At 41.2% G+C, this 27,779-nt stretch overlaps 1 protein-coding gene across 1 annotated transcript in view; it reads left to right on the top strand.

The window, feature by feature from the left end:
- Positions 1 to 27,779, top strand: part of LOC126194954 (lysosomal-trafficking regulator) — a 304,398-nt gene that overhangs the window by 56,959 nt on the left and 219,660 nt on the right. The window contains exons 8-11 of the mRNA XM_049933343.1: positions 11,156 to 11,369; positions 11,587 to 11,696; positions 20,791 to 21,009; positions 25,473 to 25,679. Of these exons, the coding sequence (XP_049789300.1) occupies positions 11,156 to 11,369; positions 11,587 to 11,696; positions 20,791 to 21,009; positions 25,473 to 25,679 (750 nt within the window). The remainder of the gene's footprint in view (positions 1 to 11,155; positions 11,370 to 11,586; positions 11,697 to 20,790; positions 21,010 to 25,472; positions 25,680 to 27,779) is intronic.

Here is a 27,779-nt window from a genome sequence, read left to right as displayed (position 1 = left end):
TCTTGTGTGGTTTCTGGAATTGCATTGACATGATTTTGAGGTCAAAATTTCTGCCGAAGTTAATCAGATTTTCACCGTTCTTTCTTGTCTTCTTGTAGGCGATTTGTTTTCCTGTTGTGTCTGTGAATTTTCTTTTCCTGTGTATCTGGGCTTTAATATGAGCTAGTAATATGTTTATGTGCATTGTCAGCACTTTGTTAGTGTTTTCTTCCAGATCTTCCCAGAATTATTCTGTTTTCTGTGAATTTTTCTTGTTGTTGTCAGTTTTGAGGGCATGTGCATTGATTAGCATATGGGCTTTGTTTCCAGATCATTCATGAATGTTTATATTTTTTCTGATTTTTAGATGAAATCTATTACAGAGTCCAGTATTGGTTTGTGTACTCCAAATTCTGTTCCAAAGAATTCTAGATTTCTTCCTGAAGTGTTTGTAACTAATTTGCCCTTGCACATACTGAAGTTTCTGAGACAAAGTGGTTCTCATCTGAGGTGTGTGCTGGTGTGTTGTCGTGATGAAAAAGGACTTTTATGCGGTCCAATCGCTGGCATTTTTCTTGCAGTTCGGTTTTCAGACAGTCCAATAAAGATGAATAATATTCACCTGTAATAGTTTTACCCTTTTCCAGATAGTTGATAAGGATTATCCTTTGCGGCCGAAGGAATAGTCTTCACCTTTTTTTGTGCAGATTCTCCCTTAGTAACCCATTGCTTAGATTGTTGTTTGGTCTCAGGAGTATCGTAATGTATCCATGTTTCATTCACAGTGTCGAAACAACGCTTAAAGTCCTGCGGATTCTTCCTGAACAGCTGCAAACCATCCTTGCAACACTTCACATGATTCCATTTTTGGTCTAGCGTTAGCAGTTGCGGAACCCATCATGTGGATAGCTTTCTCATGTCCAGATGTTTATGTAAAAATATTATGTACCCATTCATTCGAGATGCCCACAGCACTAGCAATCCCATGCACCTTAACTCTTCTGTAATCCATCATCATATCATGGATTTTATCAATGATTTCTGGAGCCGTAGCCTCCACAGGGTGTCCAGAACATCCAGCATCCCTTGTGCTCATATGGCCATATGAAACCACTTATAAACTGTTCTAATCGAAGGTGCAGAGTCACCGTAATGTTTATCAAGCTTCTCTTGAGTCTCCTTAGGGGTTTTGCCTTTCATAAAGTAATGTTTAATCACCACATGAAATTCTTTTTTGTCCTTTTTTGACAATCATTCAACTTCCTTGATTCACATGAATGCCAAACACAAAGAAATAGACCAATATGGGTGAAACATGGTGTGCATTCTTTCCAAAAGTGCTACTAACTAAACAGGACCTCGATATGCCATCGCTCGGGCTCATATATAAACAAATGAAAGTGCTGGCAGGTCGACAGACACACAAACCAACACAAACATACACACAAAATTCAAGCTTTCGCAACAAACTGTTGCCTCATCAGGAAAGAGGGAAGGAGAGGGAAAGACGAAAGGATGTGGGTTTTAAGGGAGAGGGTAAGGAGTCATTCCAATCCCGGGAGCGGAAAGACTTACCTTAGGGGGAAAAAAGGTAAGTCTTTCCGCTCCCGGGATTGGAATGACTCCTTACCCTCTCCCTTAAAACCCACATCCTTTCGTCTTTCCCTCTCCTTCCCTCTTTCCTGATGAGGCAACAGTTTGTTGCGAAAGCTTGAATTTTGTGTGTATGTTTGTGTTTGTTTGTGTGTCTATCGACGTGCCAGCGCTTTCGTTTTATATATATATATATATAGTGTGTGTGTGTGTGTGTGTGTTTAAGTGATGAAGTCTGTGGCTGAAATCTATATGTAAGTTTCTCTTAGCCGCAAGGGATTAGCCGAGCAGTCTAAGGCGCTGCAGTCATGGACTGTGCGGCTGGTCCCGGCCGAGGTTCGAGTCCTCCCTCGGGCTTGGGTGTGTGTGCTTGTCCTTAAGATAATTTAGGTTAAGTAGTGTGTAAGCTTAGGGACTGATGACCTTAGCAGTTAAGTCCCATAAGATTTCACACACATTTGAACTTTTTTTTTTTTTTTTTTTTTGAAATGTCTTCTTTATGGTAAGTAGCAATGTATCTGTTCCTACATTGTTGTTATTTTGTGTTAAATATTTTGTGAACAGTATATACTTTTATATATAACAGAAACCAGATGGCAGTTACAAGGAGTCGAGGAACATGAAAGGGAAGCAGTGGTTGGGAAGGGAGTGAGACAGGGCTGTAGCCTCTCCTCGATGCTATTCAATCTGTGTATTGAGCAAGCAGTGAAGGAAACAAAAGAAAAGTTCAGAGTAGGTATTAAAATCCATGGAGAAGACATAAAAACTATGAGGTTCGCCGATGACATTGTAATTCTGTCAGAGACAGCAAAGGACTTGGAAGAGCAGTTGAACGGAATGGATAGCGTCTTGAAAGGAGGATATAAGATGAACATCAACAAAAGAAAAACGAGGATAATGGAATGTAGTCGAATTAAGTCAGGTGATGCTGAGGGAATTAGATTAGGAAATGAGGCACTTAAAGTAGTAAAGGAGTTTTGCTATTTGGGGAGCAAAACAACTGATGATGGTCGAAGTAGAGAGGATATAAAATGTAGACTGGCAATGGCAAGGAAAGCGTTTCTCAAGAAGAGAAATTTGTTAACATCGAGTATTGATTTAAGTGTCAGGAAATCGTTTCTGAAAGTATTTGTATGGAGTGCAGCCATGTACGGAAGTGAAACATGGACAATAAATAGTTTAGACAAGAAGAGACTAGAAGCTTTCGAAATGTGGTGCTACAGAAGAATGCTGAAGATTAGATGGGTAGATTACATAACTAATGAGGAAGTATTGAATAGAATTGGGGAGAAGAGGAGTTTTGGCACAACTTAACTAGAAGAAGTGATCGGTTGGTAGGACATGTTCTGAGGCATCAAGGGATCACCAATTTGGTACTGGAGGGCAGCGTGGAGGTAAAAATCGTAGAGGGAAACCAAGATATGAATACACTAAGCAGATTCAGAAGGATGTAGGCTGCAGTAGGTACTGGGAGATGAAGAAGCTTGCACAGGATAGGGTAGCATGGAGAGCTGCATCAAACCAGTCTCAGAACTGAAGACCACAACAACAACAACAACAACAACAAATTAATAACTTGATGACACCTTTACCGATTTTTCTAAACTAAGTATCTATATGAATAGGTCTCGTAGAGATCTACCTAAGAATCAAAACAGAATTGTTATAAAAATTACCAGTTTGAAATGAAGGCTGGGATGTGTATTCTGCATGGTAAAATAATGAATTTTAGCTATGAAATTAATTATGTGTTGACAGTTGCGCCTGTATTATAAAATAAACACAGTTATGGAAGTATGAGTAACGTTACCATTAATTGTTTATATCTGTTAATGACAATATAGCGACAAATAATGCTTTCCATAATAGAATTAGAATTTAGGAGAAAACTAGTGAGTGTAATGAAAAAACTGACAGCAGCAACGGAAAGCTGAGAGAATTTGCATGCAAATTCATGTATAATATATGTGTATAGTGATATATTTATAGTTTTCGTATATTCTGGAAGGAAGTAAGTAAATGTTTTGATTCATATTACAGTGCAAGGATATAAATACTCAACAGCCATCTTGGTGTGGACTCTGATTTTTGCAGCACTAGAAGTTGAATAATCTAATTCTGGCAGTATTCGAAGACAGTCCTTGCCGTGAATTTTGCATGTGCAGTTTTGCAAAAGTGTTAAAATTTTCTTAAGTGTCTAAACATGGGCTTATAAAAAAACGTCTGTGTGTGTGGTTATAAAACAAGGTTTTTCACCAGGGAACAATCAGAACTCTGTAATTTCACTGCTGATCTTAGCGAGTGTGGTTTTTTGTAATTTTTGCATTTTGCAACTGAGGAATTCTTTTTTGAATTTTAAGCAGTTTTGTGATTTTGGAATGTGTGAGATACTGCCTGTGTTTATTTAAGGTCGCGCATTGACATATTAATATTCATTAGCAATTCATAAACTTGTTACTGCGTGAAGAACAGGAAATAATTTTTTTTTTAAATATATTTTAATCCTTGAGTGTAGCAAACTCTCATTATGGGGGTAGTTCCTGCCTGCTCTTAAATGTGATTTCCTTTTCCTTAGTTGACAATTTTGGGCTGAATGCAATGAGTGAGTGGTTGGCTGCTAGACTTAGATGCAGCCAGATTGAATTAAAAAAAAAAAATCTAACCATTCACTGTGGCCCTTGGTAGAGTGCTGCTAACTGGAACATCAATTCATTGATAATCTGCACAGTAGAGCTGGGGGCTCCAAGCTAATTCAGTTATTTTTTGGACATCAACTTTTACGAGACAGTTTCTGTTCCTTTTTTTTTGTTTTTGTTTTTCATGTGTAAGTTAGTGTGCACCTGAATTGAACATTGAAGTCACAAACTATCCAAAAGCCTTCATACAAGCCGTAATTTCTCACTTCGTGTCTTCATAGTCCTTAAGCGAAATTTACATTGGCACGACTAGATTTGTTCTGCAGTCAGCCTTAAATGCTTGTTCTCTAAATTTGACACAGTGCCTTGCAAAAAGAGCATTGTCTTCCCTCCAGGAATTCCCATTTGAGTTCACGAACCATCTCCTTAATACTTGCATGCTGATCAAACCTACCGGTTACAAATTGCAGCTCACCTCGGAATTGCTTCAATGTCTTGTTTTAATCCAACCTGGTGGGGATTTCAAACACTTGAAAAATACTTCAGAATGGGTCCCATTAGCATTCTGTACCTGGTCTCTGTTACAAATGGGCCACAATTTCTGAAACTTCTTCCAATAAAACAAAGTTTAGCATTCACATTCCCTATCATTGACCTACTGTACTCATTCCATTTCACATTGCTTTGCAATGTTATGCCTATTTATTTAATTAAAGTGACTGTCAAGCTGCACTGTACTAATGCTAAATTTCAACATCATAGGGATGTTTTCCCTACTCATCCACATTAACTTGCATTTTTCTGTTTTCAGCAAGCTGCCATTCATCACACCAACTCAGTTTTTTTTCTATGCCATCTTGTATATTATTATTATCACTCAATGATGACACCTTCCCATACACCAAATTGTCATCAGCCAACAGCTGTTAATTGCTGCTCACCCTGTCTGTCAGGTCATTTATGTACATAGAGGATAAAAGTGGTCCTGTCACACTTCCTTGGAGCACTCCTGCCAATATCCTTGTCTCTGATGAACACTCTCCATTGATGACAATGTGCTGGATTTGGATTCTCTTACTTAAAAAGTCTTTGAACGACTTACATATCTGGGAACCTAAACCATATGCTCAGACCTACGTCAACAGTCTGCAGTGGGGCACTGCATCCAGTGCCTTCTGGAAATCTAGAAATATGGAATCTGCCTGTTGCCTTCCATCCATTGTTTGTAGGATTTCATGAGCGAAACAGGCAAGCTGAGTTTTGTGTGAACGATGCTTTCTAAATCAGTGCTGATTTGTCAGCAGAAGCTTTTCTGTCTCGAGGAATTTATTACTTTCAAACTCAGACTCCATTCACGAATTCTGTAGCTAACCGATGTAAGGATATTGGTCTGTAATTGTGCATGTCAGTTCTTTTACCTTTCTTATATGCAGGAGTTACTTGTGCGTTTTTCCATTTGCTTGGAACTTTTCAGTAAGCAAGAGATTTGTGATAAATGCAGGCTAAATAAGGGGCCAGTGCCTCAGAATACTCTTGTGTGAAACTGAGTTGGGATTCTGCCTGGACCTGGTGACTTCTAAATTTTCAACTCTTTCAGTTGCTTCTCTATGCCATGGACACCATTTTCTATGTCCCCTATGTAGTAGTCTGTATGACAGATGGCAGTATGTTTGTATGATCCTCTTGCATGAATGATTTCTTAAACATGAAATTTAAAACTTCAGCTTTTCTTTTGCTGTCTTCTGTTGTATTGCCATCCCAGACTGGTCGACAAGTGACTGGATAGAAACCTTCAACCCACTTAATGATTTTATGTATGATCAGAACTTTCTTGGTTTCTTGGCCAGATGTTTTGCCAAAATATGGTAGCGGTGGTAATTGTTATATGATTCTCACATAGATCTTTTTACAGAAGCACAGATTTCTACTAACTTTTGCCTGTCAACATTTGTACATTCTTTTTCCAACTGAGAATGCAAGAGCCTTTGCTTTCTAATCTTTTTCAAATTTTGCTGTTAAACCACGATAGGTCTGTTCCGTCCTTGAATCCACTTACTTGGATCATTCATCTCCAGAATGCAACTTACAATCAGTTTAAACATGTGGCCCATAATATCTCTATGTCAGTCATGTTGGTGCTAAATGATGTCTGTTAATGGTCTTATTGGGATGCTGTTATATGCGTATCTGCTCTTTTCTAGCACAAACACTCCCCTGGCATTCTTGACAGATTTATTTGCTTTAGTAACCATCATAACTGTGATGGTATTGTGATCGCTAATCCCTGTTTCTATACTGACACTGTTGATAAGGTCAGGCCTGTTTGTAGCTACAGGGTCTAAAATATTTCAGTTGCATGTGTTTTCTGGGTAGTAGTTCAAGGCAGTTTTCAGAAAATTTGTTCATAAGTACTTCACAAGATTATTGGTCCGTACTGCCCACAGTGAATCCATAGGTGTTCCATTCTGCACTGACTAGATTAAAGTGACTTCCAATTAATATTGCACGATCTGGGTATTTCCACGATACTGACCACAGACTTTCTTTGAATGGCTCTAAAACTGTCACAGTGGAATGGGGTGTCAAGGAAAAATTCAACAATTAACTTGATTTCACCTAGAACTGTTATACACATCCAAATAACTGCACTGTCTCACTCAAATTCGACCTCAGTATCACTCAAATTTGACCTAAGTACCAACAGTATTTTTGTCATTTCGATAAACACCCCCCCTCCTGTGGTGTCTAGTCCGTCTTTCCAATACATGTTCAATGAATCAGTAAGATTGAGGTTTTGTTAGTGAACTTCTAAAGTATCTCTCTCAATTTTGACTGGAGCTTTGAGTTTCAAAAGATTCTGTTACAGCCAAGCTCACAGAGCTAACAGACTCTGACCAGAATACCGGTAGCTGCCAAACAGATGCGTCTGGGTTTTGGGATTTCACCTATAATCCTAGTCAGGGATCTTCACAGGATGTTATCATCCAAAATCAGATAGCACCAGGCTTCTTTTTTTTAAATAAGTGTTACTACTCCCCTTTGTCCTCAATCCCTTGCACATGGTCTGTGAGCTGTCAGTCCTAGTTCTTGTATTTCTACACAGGAAGTTAAGATTTTAGCCTTAGCTTGGACAGTTATTTGTGGAGTTAGTACAGGAGTATCCAACCCTGGCCTAAAAATAAATGATCGGAAAATGTGATATATGATGGTTCAGAGATGTTTAGTTGAACAAGACAATCACAATCAATGCTGAACAAGTCATACAGTTGCATTTAGTAATTGGGAAAAACAAAAAACCTGTGTTGAACAGTTTAAATTTCTGGGTGCAATGGTAGATCACCAATATCAGAGTAAAATAGGAATGAAAATGAGACTACAAAATGGTAATAGCTCTGACTACGCCATACAAAAATTTTTAAGGACTAAACTGCTAACAAGGAAAACTAAAGAGAATCAATATAACACAGTCATTAGATTGGTCTTAACGTATGGAGTAGGAACGTGGAGTTTAACTAAAATGGAAGAACACCATTTGTTGGAAAATCTTTGGTCTATACTATAATAATGAATTGCAAAGCTGGAAGAGAATGCACAACTTTGAAATCCACATGCTACCATAACAAGCAACAATAATGAGGAGAATAAAATCCAGAAGACTTTAATAGTCAAGCCATCTGATCAGAATGACAAAGGATCAAGTGGTTTCAAGAATATTCACAGAGAAGTCATTTGGCAAGACACCAAGGGGGGAGACATAAGAGTTCATGGATAAATGAAATTAAAATGGTATGCAACAGGATGGGCGTAAGTAATTGGCAAGGAGTAGCACAACATAGAAGCAGTTGGACGCAATATGTGAGGTCAGCACAGGTCCCATAGAAGCCATGAAGGAGAAGAAGAGTTAAGAAAAAAATGTTCCCTGTAATCTTGCAAGAGATAACAGTGGTCAAAACTAGAAAATGAGCACTATTAACATATGTCTGGAAGCTAATACTTGTTACGATATGAGCCATTCTGTCCTGTGTCAGCTGCCTGCCTGTTGGCACTACAGCAGATGGTCAGTGTGATGGTTGCCCCTCAGTCTCACACATGTTTTAGCCCCCCTACTCAGATAATGCAAACTCATGTGAACACACATGGTTGCCCTCACATTTAGTCACAAACATGAGACACACTCTCCTATGATGTAAGTGTGTTGTCAGTTGATGTTAACACCAGTGCCTTGAAATGCCTCATACCCAGAAAACTATGGATGAGTGGAGCGGGCATGTTGCTGGACTTCCTTGACAAATCCTTCATTTGGTAAATATTCATGCCAGGTACTGTTGTACAAGGTGTAGAAAATAGGGTGTTGTGCAGTTGTACATTAATAATATCCCCTTTCTGTGACAGTGAAGTTCTGCAAAGAAATTGTTCACACAAGAGAATCAGACAAACATACAATCATTTGACCATTGCACAGACTCACGTATTGACAATATAGTAATAGGCATCCATGACATAGAGAAAAACAGAGAGAGCTGCAAACAAATAATTTGTCAAGAGTTGCAAACAAATAATTTGTCAAGTCCAGATGGAATCTCAATTTGGTTTTACAAAAAGTGCTCCACACCATTGGCCGCCTCATCTGTGTCGTCTGGCCACCAAGATCTGTTGCAGGACAATTCGATTCACGGATCCAGTTATATGGCTCCTTCCGTGTATAGCGATTTCACGACTATGACGAGTGGGGACTGAAGATGGCATCAGTGTAATGCCAAAACTGGTAGCACATAGAAGTTTATTTTATAAAGTAAATTTCTACAATACATATGGCTGTTGGTAAATTATTGCATCAAGAAGTTCATGCCAGCCATCATCCCACAATCCATAATGGATCAACGAAGATTAATTCATGAAATTGTTACTGAAAAACTGAAATTTCGAAAACTTTACTCATGCTGGGTACCCAAAATTCTTACTGAACAACACAAAAAACAATGGATGGGCAGTGCACTTCAGTTTTTGACATGCTACAATGAAGAAGGTGATGGTTTTCTATCTCAGATAGTCACGGGGGATGAAACTTGGGTATCGTACGACACCCCTGAACAAAACCACAATCAGTGGAATGGAGGCACACTTCATCCCCAATAAAGGTTAAGCCTAAGCGAATCTTGACACCTCGAAAAGTCATATGCACCATTCTCTGGGACATAAAAGGCATTTTGCTGATTTATTTCTTACCACGAGGTCAAACAATCAGTGCACATGGTTAATGCAAGAGTATAAAGAAATTGCGCTGTGCAATAAAGAACAAGTGCTGAGGATTACTGTCAAAAGGTATTGTTTTTTTTCCACGATAATGTCCGACCTCACACGGCGAATGTGACCAAACAACTCTTACAGGAATTTCACTGGGACACGTTTGATCATCCTCCGTACAGCCTGGACCTTGCTCCTAGTGACTTTCATCTCTTCTTACACCTAAACTCTGTCCTTGGTGCTCAACACTTTAACGATGATGACGAGCTGAAAGAACATGTTACCACATGGTTGAATACACGGATGGCAACCTCCTATGAAGAAGGCATAAAAAACTTGTGCCTCGCTATGACAAGTGCCAACAAAATTTCGGAAGCTATGTAGAAAAGTAGTTTAACAGTTGTATATTTTTGTACAATAAATATCTTTTCTGTATCTGTACATGTTTGTTTTATACAACCAAATGTAGCTTACTTTGTGGACATACCTTGTATACCAATCCAGTCTCATTCCCATCAACACTACAAAGGTGACTGACAACATCACATGTATGAATTCATTACACAGTAATGTACTTTACTGAAGTTCACTATGGAAAAGTACTCATTTAACTGAAAATAACTCCACTACATAAATATGAGCCCAGTGAAGCTATTTTATCTACACACATAAGAGAACTTGACAGGAAATGCTGTGGAGGTATAGCCTGTCTGCAAAATCAAAAGCAAACACTGCTCATGGCATGAGAAGTTACCTTTCTCAGAAGAACACTACAGCTGCTATACGGGGCAACAAGAATAAATTCCCCTTCTAGCAGTGTAGAACATTGCGAAGAGGTTTACACAGATTCTGTCCATCTGTGTTCCTTGGATTGGTATTATTAGTAAATCGTACCTGTATCCCATATAGTGTTAACACGCTTTGTGGAAAATAAACAATCTCTGGGCATATCTGCCCACTTCACCAGTGATTCATAAGGGGTATTGCTGATGATTGGTGTAACTTTGTTAAATATCCTTTCGTAGCTTCTTGTGACATGGTGGAGTAGATAGCATGTGGAGTCACCTGCTCCCTATCTAGTTTTCAAACCTATAAATGAGGGAAGTGCATGATCTCAATCCGGCAACCAACCCTTCTTCCGCCCCCATACCCTCCAACCTGTTACATGCTCAGAACACAGTTTATCCCTTAAGACTTTGGTGTATATGTATAACATAAAAAATGTTTAAAAAAAACCCAACCCAAAGCTTACACCGCACTAACAGTATATTTAGTATATTGTTCACTGCACTCCGTCCTACCACTGAACAAAAATTTGTGACTACATGATTTTTTTCCCCCTAACTTTTGTTCACTAGCTGGGCTATTAAAAAGCTACACCACTGAATGCTTCGTTTTGAATTGTTGCACTTAACATCTCTGTACCAATCTCCCATGGCTGCCTATTTATTTATTCCTATTGAAAAATCAAATCTGACCTGCTCACTACAGAATACCACAAGGAATTTAAGATAAGGTTTTGTAACCTAAACTATTTATTTTATTGAGTTGCAGTACTTCTGGTGACAGGACAGGTGGGTGTAAATACGGCATTTCTGCCTTCAGAATTGTTGACCACTTGACCACCATGGTATAGCACTTGCTCATGAAAGTATCATGCACTGAAAGCTGGAAAGTTAATATAGAACTAATTCTTGCCACAGGAGCAGTTTCTCCAAGAAAAGCCAGAGATAGACATGGAGCCTGGGATCTGCTGCTCTCTTGTGGAGCTGGTGCGATCGCTGATGGGCGCGCCACCGGAGTTCAGCCACATTGTGTCTGTGGCTGACTTCCTGCTTCTCGCACACCCTGCGCGCCACACTTACATCAGCCATGGACGTAACAACTACTACTTTGTTCTGGATGAAAATTCTTCCAGTGAGTACATATGTGTGCCCAAAACTACATCATGGTGATTGATTGAAATTACACAGTAAGCTTATAGGTTTGGTGAAAATTTCTAGTAAAATTTATAATCCTTGTACTTTTTTTGGTGGTTCTGTCTATGTTGCATCTTTATTTAAGGTAGATTGTGTTATTGACAGTTTAGCATATCTTTCATCATTGAAACTATGTGCTGATAAAATTTATACAGGTCCCTTATCGGGCAGCATAACAGAATGGCGTTGGCGGAAAAAGGAAATGTCTCTCTTAGCACGTGCCATAGACCCTCTGAAGCTGAATAAGGCCCTCACAAATCTGCAGGTAGGTGAAGTCCTAGTTGTGATTTGTCATTGATCAGCTGTGGCACTTCTAATTATAGCAAATATTTTTTTAAGTATGTATGTATTTTATAATGTTAGCATGTTACAACAACAACAACAACAACAACAAAATGAACATTTCACGAATACCTCTGACTAAAGTCTCTGGGATGTGGAAAGAAGTAGAAAAAGATGTACCTTTATTTTAATGGGTTTAATAGACAGATATACACTCAAAAATTGTAATAATACACTGCTGACCTGAATCATAACTAAATTTGTTAATACAATACTGCAAATTGCTGGCTGGAATACAGGCTATTAAAAGAGTGATGATAACCACTCTCCATATAATATTGTATACTTTAGGTAGCCACACACTGTAATGTGCCTTGTGGAGTGTAGAGGCAGATATTGTACAATAGCACCTCATCGTCTGATAGCTAAAAGTCCAGTCTTGTCTATGAGCCTGTTTACAATTCAGCTGTATAGTTAGTGGTTACCATAATCATTCCATTGTCTATTAGCAAAACCATTATGAATCCCTCTGAATATACATGGTGTTTCAAAAATCCTTTTGGACACTTTAGGGAGAGCTTCCTTATACCACAACAAGAAAACAAGTTTGTATAAACATATATCTGAAAATACTTTGTTTTTGAATTATTAATGAAAGTTAGAATTTAGCTGATTGGAGCTCTTGAACAATAGACTCGAAATAAATACTTGGAAATGTCCTCTTCTTGCCTCTAACTGTGCATGCACTTGTTGAATCATGGACTGTTGTAACCTTTCAAATACTTCCCGACAGTTACGAATGGTTTCACAGGTTTCCATGACACATCAAAGAAGAGTTTATGCATCCAGGTTGTCTGCTGCTTAGACCCTGTTGTGACAGTGCCACGACATTTAACAGTGCCGCCACTACAGTACGCGCAAATGGCGATAGAGGCGCTCCGCAACTCGGCTGAGCGCGGGAGCGCCACCTAGCTACGAACGGTGCTGGCCGCATGTCACGGCACGGCAGTCGAATAAGAGATACTGAGTTGTTATCATGTAACCAGCTATTGTTGTTTCTAAGTGAGTGTGTTTGAATATCCACGCAATTATTGGTGATTAAAAGTTATAACACTTTTTGGCGACGAGGTCGGATATTTTCACTGCGTTGTGGATTTGTGTGTTCGTGACGGGGCAGACATGGAACAGCTTATGCAAGCACTCATTGAACAACAAACATAGCTGACAGCTGCTATTCAGGCGTTGTCGACGTCGCTTACTCATCATCTGTCTTCCTCTTCTCCGCCTCCATTCCCTCCTTACGACGAGGACGCTGAGGACTGGGAGGATTATGAGAAGCGTTTGCGGCAACACTTCTTGGCTTTCGGCATTGTCGACGCTCCTATGTGTAAGTCGTTATTTCTGTCTTGGATTTCCCCACGGATCTATCAGCTGCTATCTCAGTTAGCCCCTCTGCGTTAACCTGCCTCTCTGTCCTTCCAAGAAATGTGTGACTTATTGTCTAACTATTACCAAAAAACACCCACATCGTTGCCGCCCGCGTGGCGTTCTACCGGTGTCGTAAACAGCCCCATCAATCTTACCGGGCTTGGGCGGCGGAACTACACGGTCTGAGTAGGAAATATCAGTTTGTCACGGACACTCATCATGAGTCTTATGCTGATTCAATGGTTAGGGATGCTATTCTACTGCTTGCTCCTGATAAAGAAGTTCGGCAACGTGCCCTACAACTGCCAAACCCGTCGTTGTCGGAAGTTCTAAGCATCGCTCAATCCTTTGAAGTGTCTCACGCTGCTGGCACGCAAATAGACGTGTGGTGTGATGTAGGCGCTGTACAGTCAACTTTCGACACGGACAATTTGCCTGTTTCACAGGAGAACGAAGAAGTGGTGGTGGTTCACTCGCGTAAACAACGTCGCGTTGGGCCACAACGCTTGCAGCGAAAACAGCAACCACAGAAGCAGGTTCGTTCTGCACTTCCTTCTTGTCCACGTTGTTTCGTACAGCATGACAGGGCCACGTGTCCAAAATGTTGGGCCACGTGTAATTCATGTAGGAAAAAAGGCCACATTGCTTCTGTGTGTCAGTCCCCTAAAGTTCCTGTCGATGAGGACGAGGCATCCGACATCGATGTTAACTGTGTGCTTTCTCAAATGAATAAGTTGTTTGTTACTGTTCGTGTTCTGGATAAAGACATTCGCATGCAAGTGGACACTGGCTCTGCAGTAACTCTCATTAATTCTCGCACGTATTTGGAGTTGGACTCCCCTCCCTTGTCTCCAGTTACGCGAAATCTGAGAACTTATAATAAACAGAAAATTTCTATCATTGGCCAGTTTGATGCTTCCACTGCCTACAAGTCTGTTGTTAGGCCCCTCACGTTTTATGTGGTGGATCATGCGGGCACTGAAAACCTGTTCGGTTATGATGCTTTCCAGTTGTTCGGGTTCTCCATTGATGATGATGTGCACCTCATATCTGAGGATATTCCGTATCAACAGCTGGATGGATTGTGTTCTGAATTTTCGTCCGTGTTCTCTACTGGTCTGGGTCGTGCCAAGGATTTTGAAGCCCACATTACTCTTAAACCTACAGCCCGCCCTAAGTTTTTCCGGGCACACCCTATTCCGGTGGCGTTGCGTGCACCTGTCAAGGCTGAGATAGACAGGTTAACAGCTTCCGGGATTCTCCTTCTTGTTACCTCCAGCGAATGGGCATCGCCAATCGTGGTGGTTTCTAAACCAAACGGGAGTCTGCGATTGTGTGGTGATTTTAAAGGCACTGTCAACGCTCAGAGCCTCATTGACACTTATCCTCTTCCCTGTCCTGAGGAGTTATTTACCAAGCTCGCTGGGGGCCAGTTCTTTTCCAAACGACTTATCGGAGGCGTACCATCAGTTGCCGTTGGATGCTTCTTCCAAGGAATTTCTCGTCATCAACACTCCTTTTGGGTTGTATCAGTACCAGCGGTTACCATTTAGCATCGCTAGTGCGCCGGCCATTTTTCAGCGTTCCTGGCTGCATAAACTATCTGGATGACATTGTTGTCACGGGGACCTCCACTGAGGAGCACCTTCGCAATTTGTGTTCACTGTTTTGGGTTTTGCATTCGGCTGGGTTGAGGTGATATCTGGACAAGTCACAGTTCTTCCAACCCTCCATTGAGTATCTTGGTTTCCACTTGTCCCGTGTATATGTCCTCTATGTCAGCACGTTGCGGCCATTAACGCTCTACCCCGGCCGTCTATGGTCAAAGAACTTCAGGCGTTTCTAGGCAAGATTGCTTATTATCACAAATTCATTCCATCCGTGGCAGCGGTAGCTCATCCTCTGCATCAGCTGTTACGCAAAAACGTCCCTTTCTGTTGGTCCGACGAGTGTGAGCAGGCTTTTGTCCACCTGAAGGCTCATTTGCAGTCGGCGCCTTGTCTTGCCACATTCCGTCTGGGTCATCACTTGGTTCTGGCGACTGACACGTCACAGTATGGCCTAGGGGCTGTTCTCGCCCATCGGAATGAGGATGGGTCGGAACGACCCATCGCATATGCTTCCAAGACCCTCAACGATGCACTACGGCGTTACTCTCAAATCGAAAAGCAGGCGCTCGCCATCATTTATGCTCTAAAAAAGTTCAGCGTTTTTTTGCATGGTTCTAAGTTTCACCTCATCACCGACCACAAGCCGCTGGTCTCTCTGTTCAGCCCATCAGCATCGCTTCCGGATAAGGCAGCTCACCGCCTGCAACTTTCGGCCTTATACTTGTCTCGTTTTCACTATGAGATTCACTATCGCCCCACGGCCCAGCACGCCAACGCTGATGCATTGTCGCTATTGCCGATGGGCCCCAAATCGGTTTTCGATCGTTCCACATTGATGAGGAAGAACGTCGTGCGGTCGAGAGTTTTCCACTTACAGGTTCGCAGGTCGCGTCGGCTACTGCGCGGGAGCCGGTCCTGCGTCAGGTGATCGGTTTTGTTCAACGGGGTTGGCCGGACAGGACCAAGGGCCGGGCATCGGATCCCCTTCACAACTACCATGCCTTGCGCCTTTGTCTGTCTGTTTGTGATGGTGTTGTTCTTCTGGCCACGGATGGCGCATCTCCACGGGTCGTGGTGCCTGCCTCTCTTCGCAAAGATGTTCTCAAACTGTTGCATGAAGGCCGTTGGGGTATTTCTCGGACTAAGTCCCTGGCCCGCAGGCACGTTTATTGGCCCGGTATTGATTCGGACATCGCCCACATGGTTGCTGCGTGTGGTCAGTGTGCTCAACAACTGGCTGCACCTCGTACAATGCCCTCTCTGTGGCCTGATCCGGCGCAGCCATGGGAACGGGTGCACACTGACTTTGCCGGCCCCTTCCTCGGTACTTATTGGCTACTGTTGATTGACGCCTTCTCGAAGTCTCCGTTTATTGTTCGATGTCCGTCACCCACCACTGCGGCGACGATGCTGGCTTTGTCCAAAATCTTTGCGCTAGAAGGTCTTCCATCCACGACCGTCAAGGACAATGGCCCTCAGTTCTTTTCGCAGGCCTTCCGTGATTTTTGTACTGGACAAGGGATTCGTCATGTTACAGCACCGCCCTTCCATCCGCAATCGAATGGGGAGGTTGAGCGCCTTGTCCGCACTTTCAAAAGCCAGATGAAAAAATTCCTTAGTGATTTTTCCACAGATGACGCTCTGCTGCAGTTTCTGAGTTCTTATCGCTTCACGCCTCGGGGTGATCGCAGCCCTGCTGAACTCTTGCATGGCCGCCAACCGCGCACTCTACTGCACCTGCTTCACCGTGTCTGGCCTTGTGCTGTGTCCCCTAGTGCGGGAAAATACTCAGTGGGCGCCGACGTGTGGGCACTAGGGTATGGATCTCGCCCTAAATGGATTCCAGGGGTGGTCAAGGCTCTTCGCGACCGCTGGCTTTGTGAAATACGTACGGACGATGGCATGGTTGTTCGCCATTACGACCAGATGCACCCACGAGTGGTGGCCACGCAGGTGCCACCGCCCCTTCCTATGCCTCCACCAGCCCGAGAAGCCAGTCCTGTCGCTGCTGCCGATCTACCGTACGAGTTGATGCAACCGACGTCGCTACCGCTTCCGAGTACGCCAGAACCGGCCCCAGTCGCGACGCCGCCTTCTCCAGGACCCATCTCGCTGGAGCACACCCCCAGGTCCACGACACCTCCGGATGCTGCTCCGGAGTTTTCACCCATCATCTCGTCCAGGAGGCACGTTCCAGGCACGAGCTTCCGTCCTGGACATTTTCGACCATACTCTTGTGTCTCTCCGCGGGATCTTCTCGGGGCCTCACAAGAGGCCATGGTTGTCTCCGTACTGTCCATGTCTCCAAGGAAGTGAGAGTTTTTTTGTTTTCAAGGGGGGAAAAGTGTTGTGACAGTGCCACGACATTTACAGTGCCGCCACGACAGTACGCGAAAACGGCGATAGAGGCGTTCCGCAACTCGGCTGAGCGCGGGAGTGCCACCTAGCTACGAACGGCACCGGCCGCATGCCATGGCATGGCAGTCGAATAAGAGATACTGAGTTGTTATCATGTAACCAGCTATTGTTGTTTCTAAGTGAGTGTGTTTGAATATCCACGCAATTATTGGTGATTAAAGGTTATAACAGACCCATTATTTAATGTGCCCCCAGAGATAAACCAAAGACGACGACGATGACGACGATGTGAAAGAAGAGGTTCATAACTTTCTGAAAAGCATGGCGACGAGTTGGTATGATATGGGCATACAAAAACTGCCACAGTGTCTACAAAAATGCATTGACAGAAATGTTGATAATGTCGGAAAATAGCTAAATGTTCAAGCTGTAAACTTATGTAAACCACTGTAGAAATAAACAGGTGTATGTACTTATAAAAAAATAGAAGACCTTGCATTTGGGATTATCCTTGTAGCATCATGAGCAAACAGCTGTAGATTGCTGCCTACTCTGTCTGCTAAATCATTTGTGTATATAGGGAACAGCAGCAGTCCTGTCACACTTCCAGGGGGCCCTCCTGACAATAACTTTGTCTCTGATGAACACTCACAGTTGAGGACAATATACTGGGTACTATAACTTAAGGAGCCTTTAAACCATTATTATATCTGTGAACCTATTTCATATGCTCGTAGCTTCTTTAACAGGCTACAGTGGGGCACTGCATCATATGCTTTCCATAAAACTTAGAAGTATGGAATCTGCCTGTAGCCCTTCACTTATAGTTTGCTGTGTATCATGTGAGAAAAGGGCAAGGTGAGTTTCGCATAAGCGATGCTTTCTAAAACCATGCTGATTTGTGGACATAACATTCTCAGTCTATTGTATTTGAACTGAGAATGTGTTCAAGGACTCTGCAGCAAACTGATGTTAGGGATGTTAGTCTGTAATTTTGTGGATCCATCCTTTTGCCCATCTTATATACAGAAGTCACCTGTGATTTTTTCCAGTCTCTTGGGACTTTACACTGGATGAGAGATTCATGATAAATGCAAGCTAAAAAAAAGGGGGCCAGTGCTGTAGACTACTCTTTTAAAAACTAAAATAGGATTCAATCCAGACCTGATGACTTAGTTGCTTTCAAAGCTTTCAGTTTTTTCTCTGTATCAGGGATGCTTATGGATGTTGTCCAAATGGAAGTCTGTCCATTGGTCAAATGACATTATGTTAGTACAAGTCTCCTGCATGACTGATTTTTTGAATGTGAAATTTAAAACATCTGCTTTCCTTTTGCTATCTTCAACTGCCCCACCAGACTGGTCAACAAGAGACGGGATGGATGCCAGAGTGATTTTACATAGGACCAGAATTTTCTCGTGTTCTCTGCCAGATCTTTTGCTGAGGTATGATGGTGGTAGTAGTTGTATGCTTCACGCATAGATCCTTTCATAGTCTCATGAATCTCTATTAACCTTTGCTTGTCATCATTTAAGCATTCTCTTTTGAACCAATAGTGCAACTGCCTCTACTTCCCCAGCATTTTCCAAATCTCATTGTTAAATCATGTTGTCTTTTCCATCCTTAATCCACTTACTAGGCACATAATTGTCCAGACCACAATTTACAATCTGCTTAAACTTTACCAATAGTTCCTCTACAGCCATCTTACTGGAAATAAGGGATGTCAGTTCATTGTATAATTGAGATGCTAACAACTGCTTATCTGCTCTTTCTAGCAGAAACACTCTCCTCGCCTTCTTCACTGATTTATTAACTTTCATAACCATAGTTGCTATAATGACATCATGAGCACTAAGCACTGTTTTTATACTGATGTTGTCAGTAATGTCCAGCCTGTGTGTAGCCACAAGGTCTAAGATATTTCCATTGTTTGTGCGCTGCCGAACAAGCTGCTCAAGATAGTTTTCAGAAAATGTATTCATAATTACTTCTCACAACTGTCTGTCTGTACCTTTGCTGTGAATCCATAGACATCCCAGTCTATACATGATAGGTTGAAGTCGCTTCCAACTAGTATTGCGTAATATGGGTATTTATGTGCTATTGACTGTAGACTTTCTTTGAATAACTCTAGAAGTGTTACAGCAGAATTGTGTGGCTAGTAAAAAGATCCAACAATTAACTTGGTTTCATCCAGACCTGTTATACATGATCAGACAACTTCGCTGTCACACTCAGCTTTGACCTCAGAGAGACAATATATTTGTTAACTGCAATTAACACTCCTCCTATGGCCTCTAATCTGTCTTTCTGATATGCTACAAATAATGCGATTCTGTAGGTCAAGCTGAAAATTTCTCGGACTGCCAGTGAAAGGATATGTTTTCAGAAAAAAACAATTGCACCTACTTTTATAGACAAATATTCTTATTATATTAGTTTTTTTTCCATTGAGGTGACTCCACTCTTGAGGCATGGTGTAGGAATGCCTGCAGAATATCTGTCTGATGTTGTGTTGCAATGATCTCTGTATTGGACTGAGAATGTTTTCCAGACACAAATTTCCTTATGTTTGCGGACAGGTTGAAGTCACAGGTGAAAAATTTGGTGACTAGGGTGGAAGTTAAAACACCAGGTCACTCAGTTTTCACATTTCCAAAGAAATTTTCTGGCCAAATACACTGTCCTACTGTAAGTGTGTGAGACAACAATTAGCCTGAAGATACAAACAGGTGATAATTGGCTTCCTGTGAATGGAATGTCCCAGCTTTCCATCATCTTGACCAACACAAGAAGGGAATGCTACTTAGAGACATGTCATACAACGGTCATACCATCAAGATCATGAAGGATCAGTGTACTAAGCTCATACGTCACACAACTTAAAAAAGCTAAACAAATCTATGAATGCAGAACACTGCCTTAGTACCATTCATCTGATGGCACATAACACCACAGGGATTCTGGCATGCACTGCAAGTTACTAGGTAGTGTTATCAAGGGAACCGTTGAAATAAAATTAGCAATCGACCTCATAAATAGAGATGCAGGTTTTAGTTTAAATTTTGTGTGAAATCCTGTTCCCTCCCTGACCAAATAACAGGGAAACACAACTTGTGATACTTGCTCACCTGTTGTTAATTACTGTGTCACTGTTGATATTGTGTGTGTGTGTGTGTGTGTGTGTGTGTGTGTGTGAGAGAGAGAGAGAGAGAGAGAGAGAGAGAGAGAGAGTGTTTTTTTGCCTCTCTTCATATGTCGTTTTTTGTTTTCGTTTGCCACTGCTTTGCTCACCAGCGGCTTCTGTTGCTTGAGATCTCTCATTTCATTTGTATCTCAAAAATGATGGATTCCTCATATATAAAATACTGGCATTTCTCAAGGACATTATGTGACTGCAGTTTGGTAAGTTATAACAGATGAAACTGACTTGGCCATTCTGGATGTCGAGCAGAATAACAAGTTAAAGTTGTCAACTGTTCTGTGCCTATCTATACTTTATGATGAAGTCTGTTGACATCTTCTCAGTATAAATTTGTGAACATGATTATTTTAAGTCTATGATGTATAGAGAAGAGAAGTATACTTAGTGTACAGCAATTGTTCATCAGTTGATATTTACAATTCCCTATTTAGCTGTTGTCCTCCTTCTGATATCTCAATTGTTACTGTTGCCAGATAAAACAGCTGACTGGATCTGTAGACAGCAATCGAGTAATTGAGAATGGCGACATAGCAAATACCGAGACTTCGACATCACGGCGGCTGTCTTTAGTCAGCAATTCTCTGATGGCATGTGCTGAAGATGCTGTCCAGTTACTGGAGCAGGCATCAAACCCAGCCCAAGTTGTTGAGACTGTGAAAGAAAAATTTGTTACAGAGACAGAGGAGCATATGGTTGGTACTTTGGTACTTAAGCTGAAGAAATCTTTTTAGTCAGTCAATTATTTGTATGTTCTGTGGATGATAATTGCAATCTCTTGCTGTTTTATAATTGTTGGCCATTTACTTTTATTTTTATATGTGTTCATTGATATTTACGCTTGACTATGTTCAGTCCCCCTCCCCCCTCCTCCCTCCTCCCTCTCTCTTTTACATGAAAACACACACACACACACACACACACACACACACACACACCATCTACTATACAATCAGATATTCTGCTGTAGTGTGCATTTATTAGATAAGCTGCATGTCAGAATTAGTTGTTTGGTAACACTCATTAAATTTAGCTGTAAGTTAATGTTAGGATTCACATTTCTTAAAAAAAAAATTCAGAAATCTGCATCATAAAAAATTACTGAACCATCCAGATTTGCATCATTGGCTGCTGACTTTTTCTCTATATATACCTAATATCCGTTTTTTCCCACTGTTACCATGTTTCCCTCTCCCCTTTCCCTGCTGTCTGTACACATCTCCCATCTTCTTCCATTACAATTTCTCCCCATAATTTCCTTGTAAGAGTTTTTGTGTCGTCATTTACTACTCGTGTTTCAGCCATAGTATAAGAATGTGTCTTTGTGCTTTGAGTCCTTTATGTACTGCATGTTTCCTTCCCATGACTATTTGTATTTTCTTTTATATTTTGAAATATTTCCCACTCCTTGCTCATTTCTATTTTGTTACATCCCATATTTCGAGTGAATTGTGATTCAGTGACAAGGAACTGTCCAGAAACTTTCACCTTTTGAGTACAAAAATAAATTTTGAATGTAAAATTACTCATCAATTCCATTTATGTATTTTCTCATCAGTCACAGTTCAATCTTGATATAAGATATGACATAGTATGCAAGTCACAAAGAATATGACATATTGTTTGAGTGAAATAAAATGAATGATTTTCACTCTGATTTGAAACTTTCTAACAGATTAAAACTGTGTGCTGGACTGGGGCTCAAACTTATGCTGGTGAACCACTTACTGACTGAGCTACTGACACGTGGCAGCTGACCTGCCCTCACTGTTACAATTGATCCTTACAATGTCCCTCCTACTTTCCTGATCTGACAGAAGCTCTCTTGCATACACTACTGGTTCCATTGTGTAAACATGTTCTTTTGCAACAAAAAGAAAGTGGAAACAATGAATTATTTCTGGGAAATTATTTAAGTGAAAAGCAAGAATCCTGCAAAATACTTTCAAGCCACAGTCAGCTGCAAGTTCATAGGTTACTCTTTAGTTCTACGGAAAAAAGATAATGGTCTGTCTGATCATGATATTCAGATTATTCATTACAAGGAATTGAATCTAGAGTCCTCTTCTAAGAAGCTGAACAAAAGATTTAGTCCACTTGGAATAATGACATTTACGTAGTTTGGAACTTAAATAGTGGCAACACTGCTGTGGAGACACTATGCAATGGAATCTACTATGACATTGTTGACATGCCTACCTTACCTCCGAGCAAATGGACTCACCCGTCCCACGTCACCAGCGTGTGCACAATCAAGGGAATCACAGTTACTTGTGAGCGAGCGGTCTAATGTGACGGTGTCACTATGTTTTCGAAACAGGAACAATGGAGTTGGATCAATATTGAATGTTCCAGAAGTGTTATAGCACAACAGTGTCAGCAAGGTCTTCAAGATGCGTGTGGGGAATCGGCATTACCGTACAGAACTGTGGCACATTGGTAAAATCCTTCAAGAAAGGTCGGCAAACTGTGGCAGACATGCATTGGACAGGTCGTCCTAGCGTCTCTGAAGAGTAGACAGTGATCGACGCCATATGATTCGTGAGCTCACCCACAAAACTGGATTAGCGCATACAACGGTGCTTCGGATCCTGAAGGAACACCTAGGCATGCGAAAAATTGCATCACGATGGGTTCCGCATGACTTGACGGAAATGCAGAAATGGATGCATTACGATGCTGGTCAGATGCACTTGGAGTGCTATGAGCATGAAGGAGAGGCTTTCTTACATCGTATCGTAACAGTGGATGAGACATGGATCACATCATATGAGCCAAAACTGAAACACCAATCCAACAAATGGCATCATTATGGTTCACTGCAATAGTCGAAAGTGCGTTAGAGCCCCAGTATGGTGAAAGTTATGGTGATTCTCCTGTTCAACTGTGATGGTGTTATCCTAATGCATTACATTCCTCCATCACAGAACGTCAATGCACAGTATTACTGTTCATTTCTGGAGCATCACCTGCGACCAGCTTTGCGAAAGAAGCGATGACACTGTCTGCACAACCCACTCATCATTTTGCACGACAGTGTGCGGTTGCATACAGTGCAAGCTGTGGCTGCTCTGTTTGGTTGATGGGACTGAGAAGTACTGTACCATCCACCATACTCCTCGGACTTAAGTCCTTGTGACTTTGATTTGATTCCGAAGATGAAGGAACCACTTCATGGCATTCGCTTCAGAACTGTTCCAGAGATTCAACAGGCAGTAAACCACTCCATTCTCAGTAACAACAGAACAGGCTCTGCTAAAGGTATACTATGCCTTCCACATCACTGGCAATGGGTTCTACACAACTCTGGTGACTACTTTGAAGGACAGTAACAGGTGCAAACATGTAACTTTTATGTATCGGTTGTGTATAAATAGCTGCCACTATTTAAGTTCCAACCTCGTATAAAAAGAAATCTCAAGAAACATCTTTCCAGTCTGTATGTGATTCAGTAACAGGCAGAAACATAGTACTAATTAGTAACTTGGTCAAGTCAATAAATACATTGTAGTGGCATGTTAAAGGGAATAAAGCTTTCTCATATTATAAAGACCAGGTAGAGTACTATCGCAGAATTTCAGTGTGCACAATATTCTTAAGTATTGAAAGATGTCACCATAAAAGTTAAAACTAAGCTTGCACCAAGAATATAGCAGACTCTAAGAACAAAATTAGATCTCTGTTGTCCATGACAATAAAAGTATCATTGTGGAAAGAGGATGTCCATAACAGGACAGTTGTGCAATGGCAATATGAAATGCTAGTGGTGCAACAGAACAGGTAAGATATCTAATAACTGGTCTCTGTGAATAGTTGAGAAGGTGAATCAAGAACTTTTGATACAGTTAAGAAACGAGGAGACCGAATCAGTTACTGTATCACTGAGGAGCAGAAACTCAAACTGGCATAACGATATATCAAGTAGGGTACATAGATAAGCATAAGTTTCTTTTCTTAGCCCACTACTTCTGTTCTTATGTATATAAGTGATGTGTGATGAAATGTTAATATCCTAGCAAAAGATATGGAATATTATGTAAATAATACTGAATGAGGTGATGCAATGGTTATCACTCTGGACTCACATTCAGGAGGACAACGGTTCAAACCCGCATCCGGCCATCCTGATTTAGGTTTTCCGTGATTTCCGTAAATTGCCTCAGGCAAATTCTGGGATGGTTCCTTTCAAAGGGCACAGCTGACTTACTTCCCCATCCTTCCCTAATCCAATGGGACAGATGACGTCGCTGTTTGGTCCCCTAATGCCAAATCAACCAATCAACCAACCAATGTAAATAATGAAGCCAATAGAGTAGTGGATGACATCTGCATTTTGGCATCACAAGCTGATCAGTCAAAAAATTAATCTGAATATTTAAAATCCTAATGGTCAAGGCAGATGTAAGGCAGTTTTTTTAACTGGCATGTATGGGATGTTATGCAAAAACTTGGTGTTGCCATCTTACATTAAAATGTTGAAGTATGCTAACTTGTTTTCTCTATATTGTGTCCTGTTAACTGCCTGTGACTTTGAGGGGTATTTTTAGTCCAGAAATGGAATGATTTGTGATGGCAGTATGGTAAGATTTTATTGGCATTTCAGAAACATCTGGGAATTCTAAAACTGCAGTCCCAGTTCATGGGATTTCTAGTTAATAACTGGACTAAATAAGGGAGTGACAAATGTCATTTGGACAAAAATAGACAAAAATTATTCAGTTGACAATGACAGTGATTTATTATTCTGCAGAAATGTTAGCACTATTCATTTGGTGAAGACTTTCAACAGGAAAAAATACCACCTTAAACCACAGATTTTTCATCTATAATTTGAGAAACTTCTTTACAGGTATTGCTCATTAGGTACTCAAGTACTGCAACATTTTTTTTGTCTTGGGTCGTAAAAGAGAAAAATCTGTATTTTTTGAATTATATCTGTAGTGACTGATTGTACGACATAGGAGATTTGGTTCAGATTGTCTCACACAACTGAGAATGCAGATTTTAGGTGACCCAGTGTGGAAGTGAATAACAAAATCTGTTCATATCTTTTTTTCTGATTACAAAGTAAACTCTTCTTAAATATACCCAATTAACTTGTCGTAATGTATATAACATAAAAAGAAATTGATACTGATGTCCACAATTTTATTTTCAGGAGAAAATGAATAATGGAACAAATGAACATGTGTCGAGTGATAGTCATAATCTTGTGATGGAGGGCCTTCTCTTGCTACTGAAGGATGTTCTACTGGTACTTCCTGACAACATGGCACCACAGGTGTTGAACCATGTGGTGCGTGCTGACACTTTGCTTGTCATTGCAAATCATCCTGATGTTAGAGTTCGGACAGCCGTTGTGAAGGTTAGTTACAGTCAGGTGCTCCATTTGAGTGCTTTTGCATTGTTACATCTGTTTTAGTGTTAACAATAATGTGGTGATAATGAATAATAATAATAATAATAATAATAATAATAATAATAATGCATCACTACCCAGCCCTGAGTCACGCCCAATCATATAAAATCCTCTCACTTTTCAAGTCCAACATGTTCAATTACCCGAAAGTTCCTAAATGCAATATAACACATACCGTACAGTTAATAGGAAGTGACACTTGATCAAGGTCCGCGTCACTTTCCATTCTTAACCAGACTTAACGTCTGAGAAAGTAAAGAAATAATAATAATACTAGTAGTAGTAGTAGTAGTAGTAGTAGTGGTGGTGGTGGTGGTAGTAGTAGTAGTAGTAGTAGTAGTAGTAATTCAGAGGCATTCAATAAGTAATGCAACACATACTTTTACTCAACCAGTTTTGCTTGAAAAAATGTGGAACTTGTTGTGGGCCAACGTGAGGTGCCACTTCAGCCCCTATAGTTTTATGAAGTTCCGATGGCTGGCAGCACTATACATAGCCTAGAGAATGGCATCTGTAATGGAGGTGTGTTGCAAACAGAGACCTGTCACTGAGTTTCTTTTTGCAGAAGACCAGAGCATTATAGATATTCATAGGCACTTGGACCTGGCAGTGAACAAAAGTACAGTGAGTTGTTGGGTGAGTCATCTGTCATCATCGCTATAAGGTCACGCAAACCTGTCCGATCTCGCATGTACCTGCTGGCTGCACTTAGCTGTGACTCCTGCAGTGTTGGAACGTGTGAACACTTATCGTTTGAGGTGATCAGAGGATCACAGTCAGACACCTCGCTGCTCAACTGGACTCGCTCAAGTCTGCACATCTGAAAGGAGCTCATAAAACTTCAGTGGGTTGTTCTTCCACATCCACCCACAGCCTGGATCTCGTACCTTCTAACTTCCATCTCTTTGGCTCAATGAAGGGTTCACTCCACGGAAAGAAGTACGTGGGTGACTGGGGAGGTTAATGATACAGCAAGACAATGGCTGCAGTGTCGAGTAGTAGAGAGGTACTGTGCAGGCATAGAGGCCCTCCCAGCAAGGTTGCATAAGGCCGTCACATTGAATGGAGATTATGTTGAAAATTTGGGTTTTGTAGCCAAAAGAGTGGGGAAAAGTATGGTATATTGCAGTCCTAAATAGTACCAAACTGCTTTCGGAAAAAAAAAGTTGCCTTACTTATTGAACACCCCTTGTATGAAGGGATGTAATCCAATATGGACCCTTACATGTGTGCGATTACCATATAGAGTCACATTGTCTGTTTTTGGGAAATTGAACTCTGTTCTTATAGATCAACATTTGTCGTTTATACATAAATGTGATTGCAAGGGATCTCAGTACTTACAGTTTTGGGAAGAACAGGGTCTTTCTTTAAGGAAAAGAGATCTTGCCAGGGAGGAACAGAACATTCAGCCCTTAGACCACGAGGGACCACCCTGTTATGCAGAGGAAGGTAGGTGGAGATGAAGGGAAATGTCACAGAGTAGGGATCAGAGACGGTCATCGGTGAGCAAGTGCTGTGCCAGCTTCAATCCAGAAATAATATGTGAACTAATGGAGGGGAAATGATGGACTAAAAGAGTAAGAGAGAATTAAAAGTGGAAAGAATAATACTCAGTTGCCTTTATATAGAAAGCTGGGTACTGCCATGTAATGTGCCAGTGGTGCGATTGAAATACATGGTAGTCTATGGATGTGTGTGCCAGATTTCTCACATGAAACAACTGCACAGAGAAGAATGGTGGATAGGGACAGTGGCTATGCAATGTCATACAGATTTCGAAGGTTAGGGTTGCCACTGAGGGTGATAGACTATGATTTAGGTACAATATTAGGGAAATGTGATGACATATCAGATATAGGAAGTTGTAGTTCAGGTGGAGTAATCTAGTGAGGCCTTAGTGGTCAATTACCTGTGTCACCAATCATCCCTCCTGTCTGAAAAACCCTGCTTTGCCTCCTTACCAAGTGTCCCCGCAGGGCCCAGTTGGACCTGTAATTGTGACCCAAATCCTCACGATAGGGTCCAGAGCCTTTTGTCCAGTTC

The sequence above is a fragment of the Schistocerca nitens genome, chromosome 7, assembly GCF_023898315.1.
Source record: "Schistocerca nitens isolate TAMUIC-IGC-003100 chromosome 7, iqSchNite1.1, whole genome shotgun sequence".
In the NCBI taxonomy this organism is placed as follows: domain Eukaryota; kingdom Metazoa; phylum Arthropoda; class Insecta; order Orthoptera; family Acrididae; genus Schistocerca; species Schistocerca nitens.
Note: the sequence above shows the minus strand (reverse complement) of the source record. Positions and strands in the feature narration are given on the sequence as shown.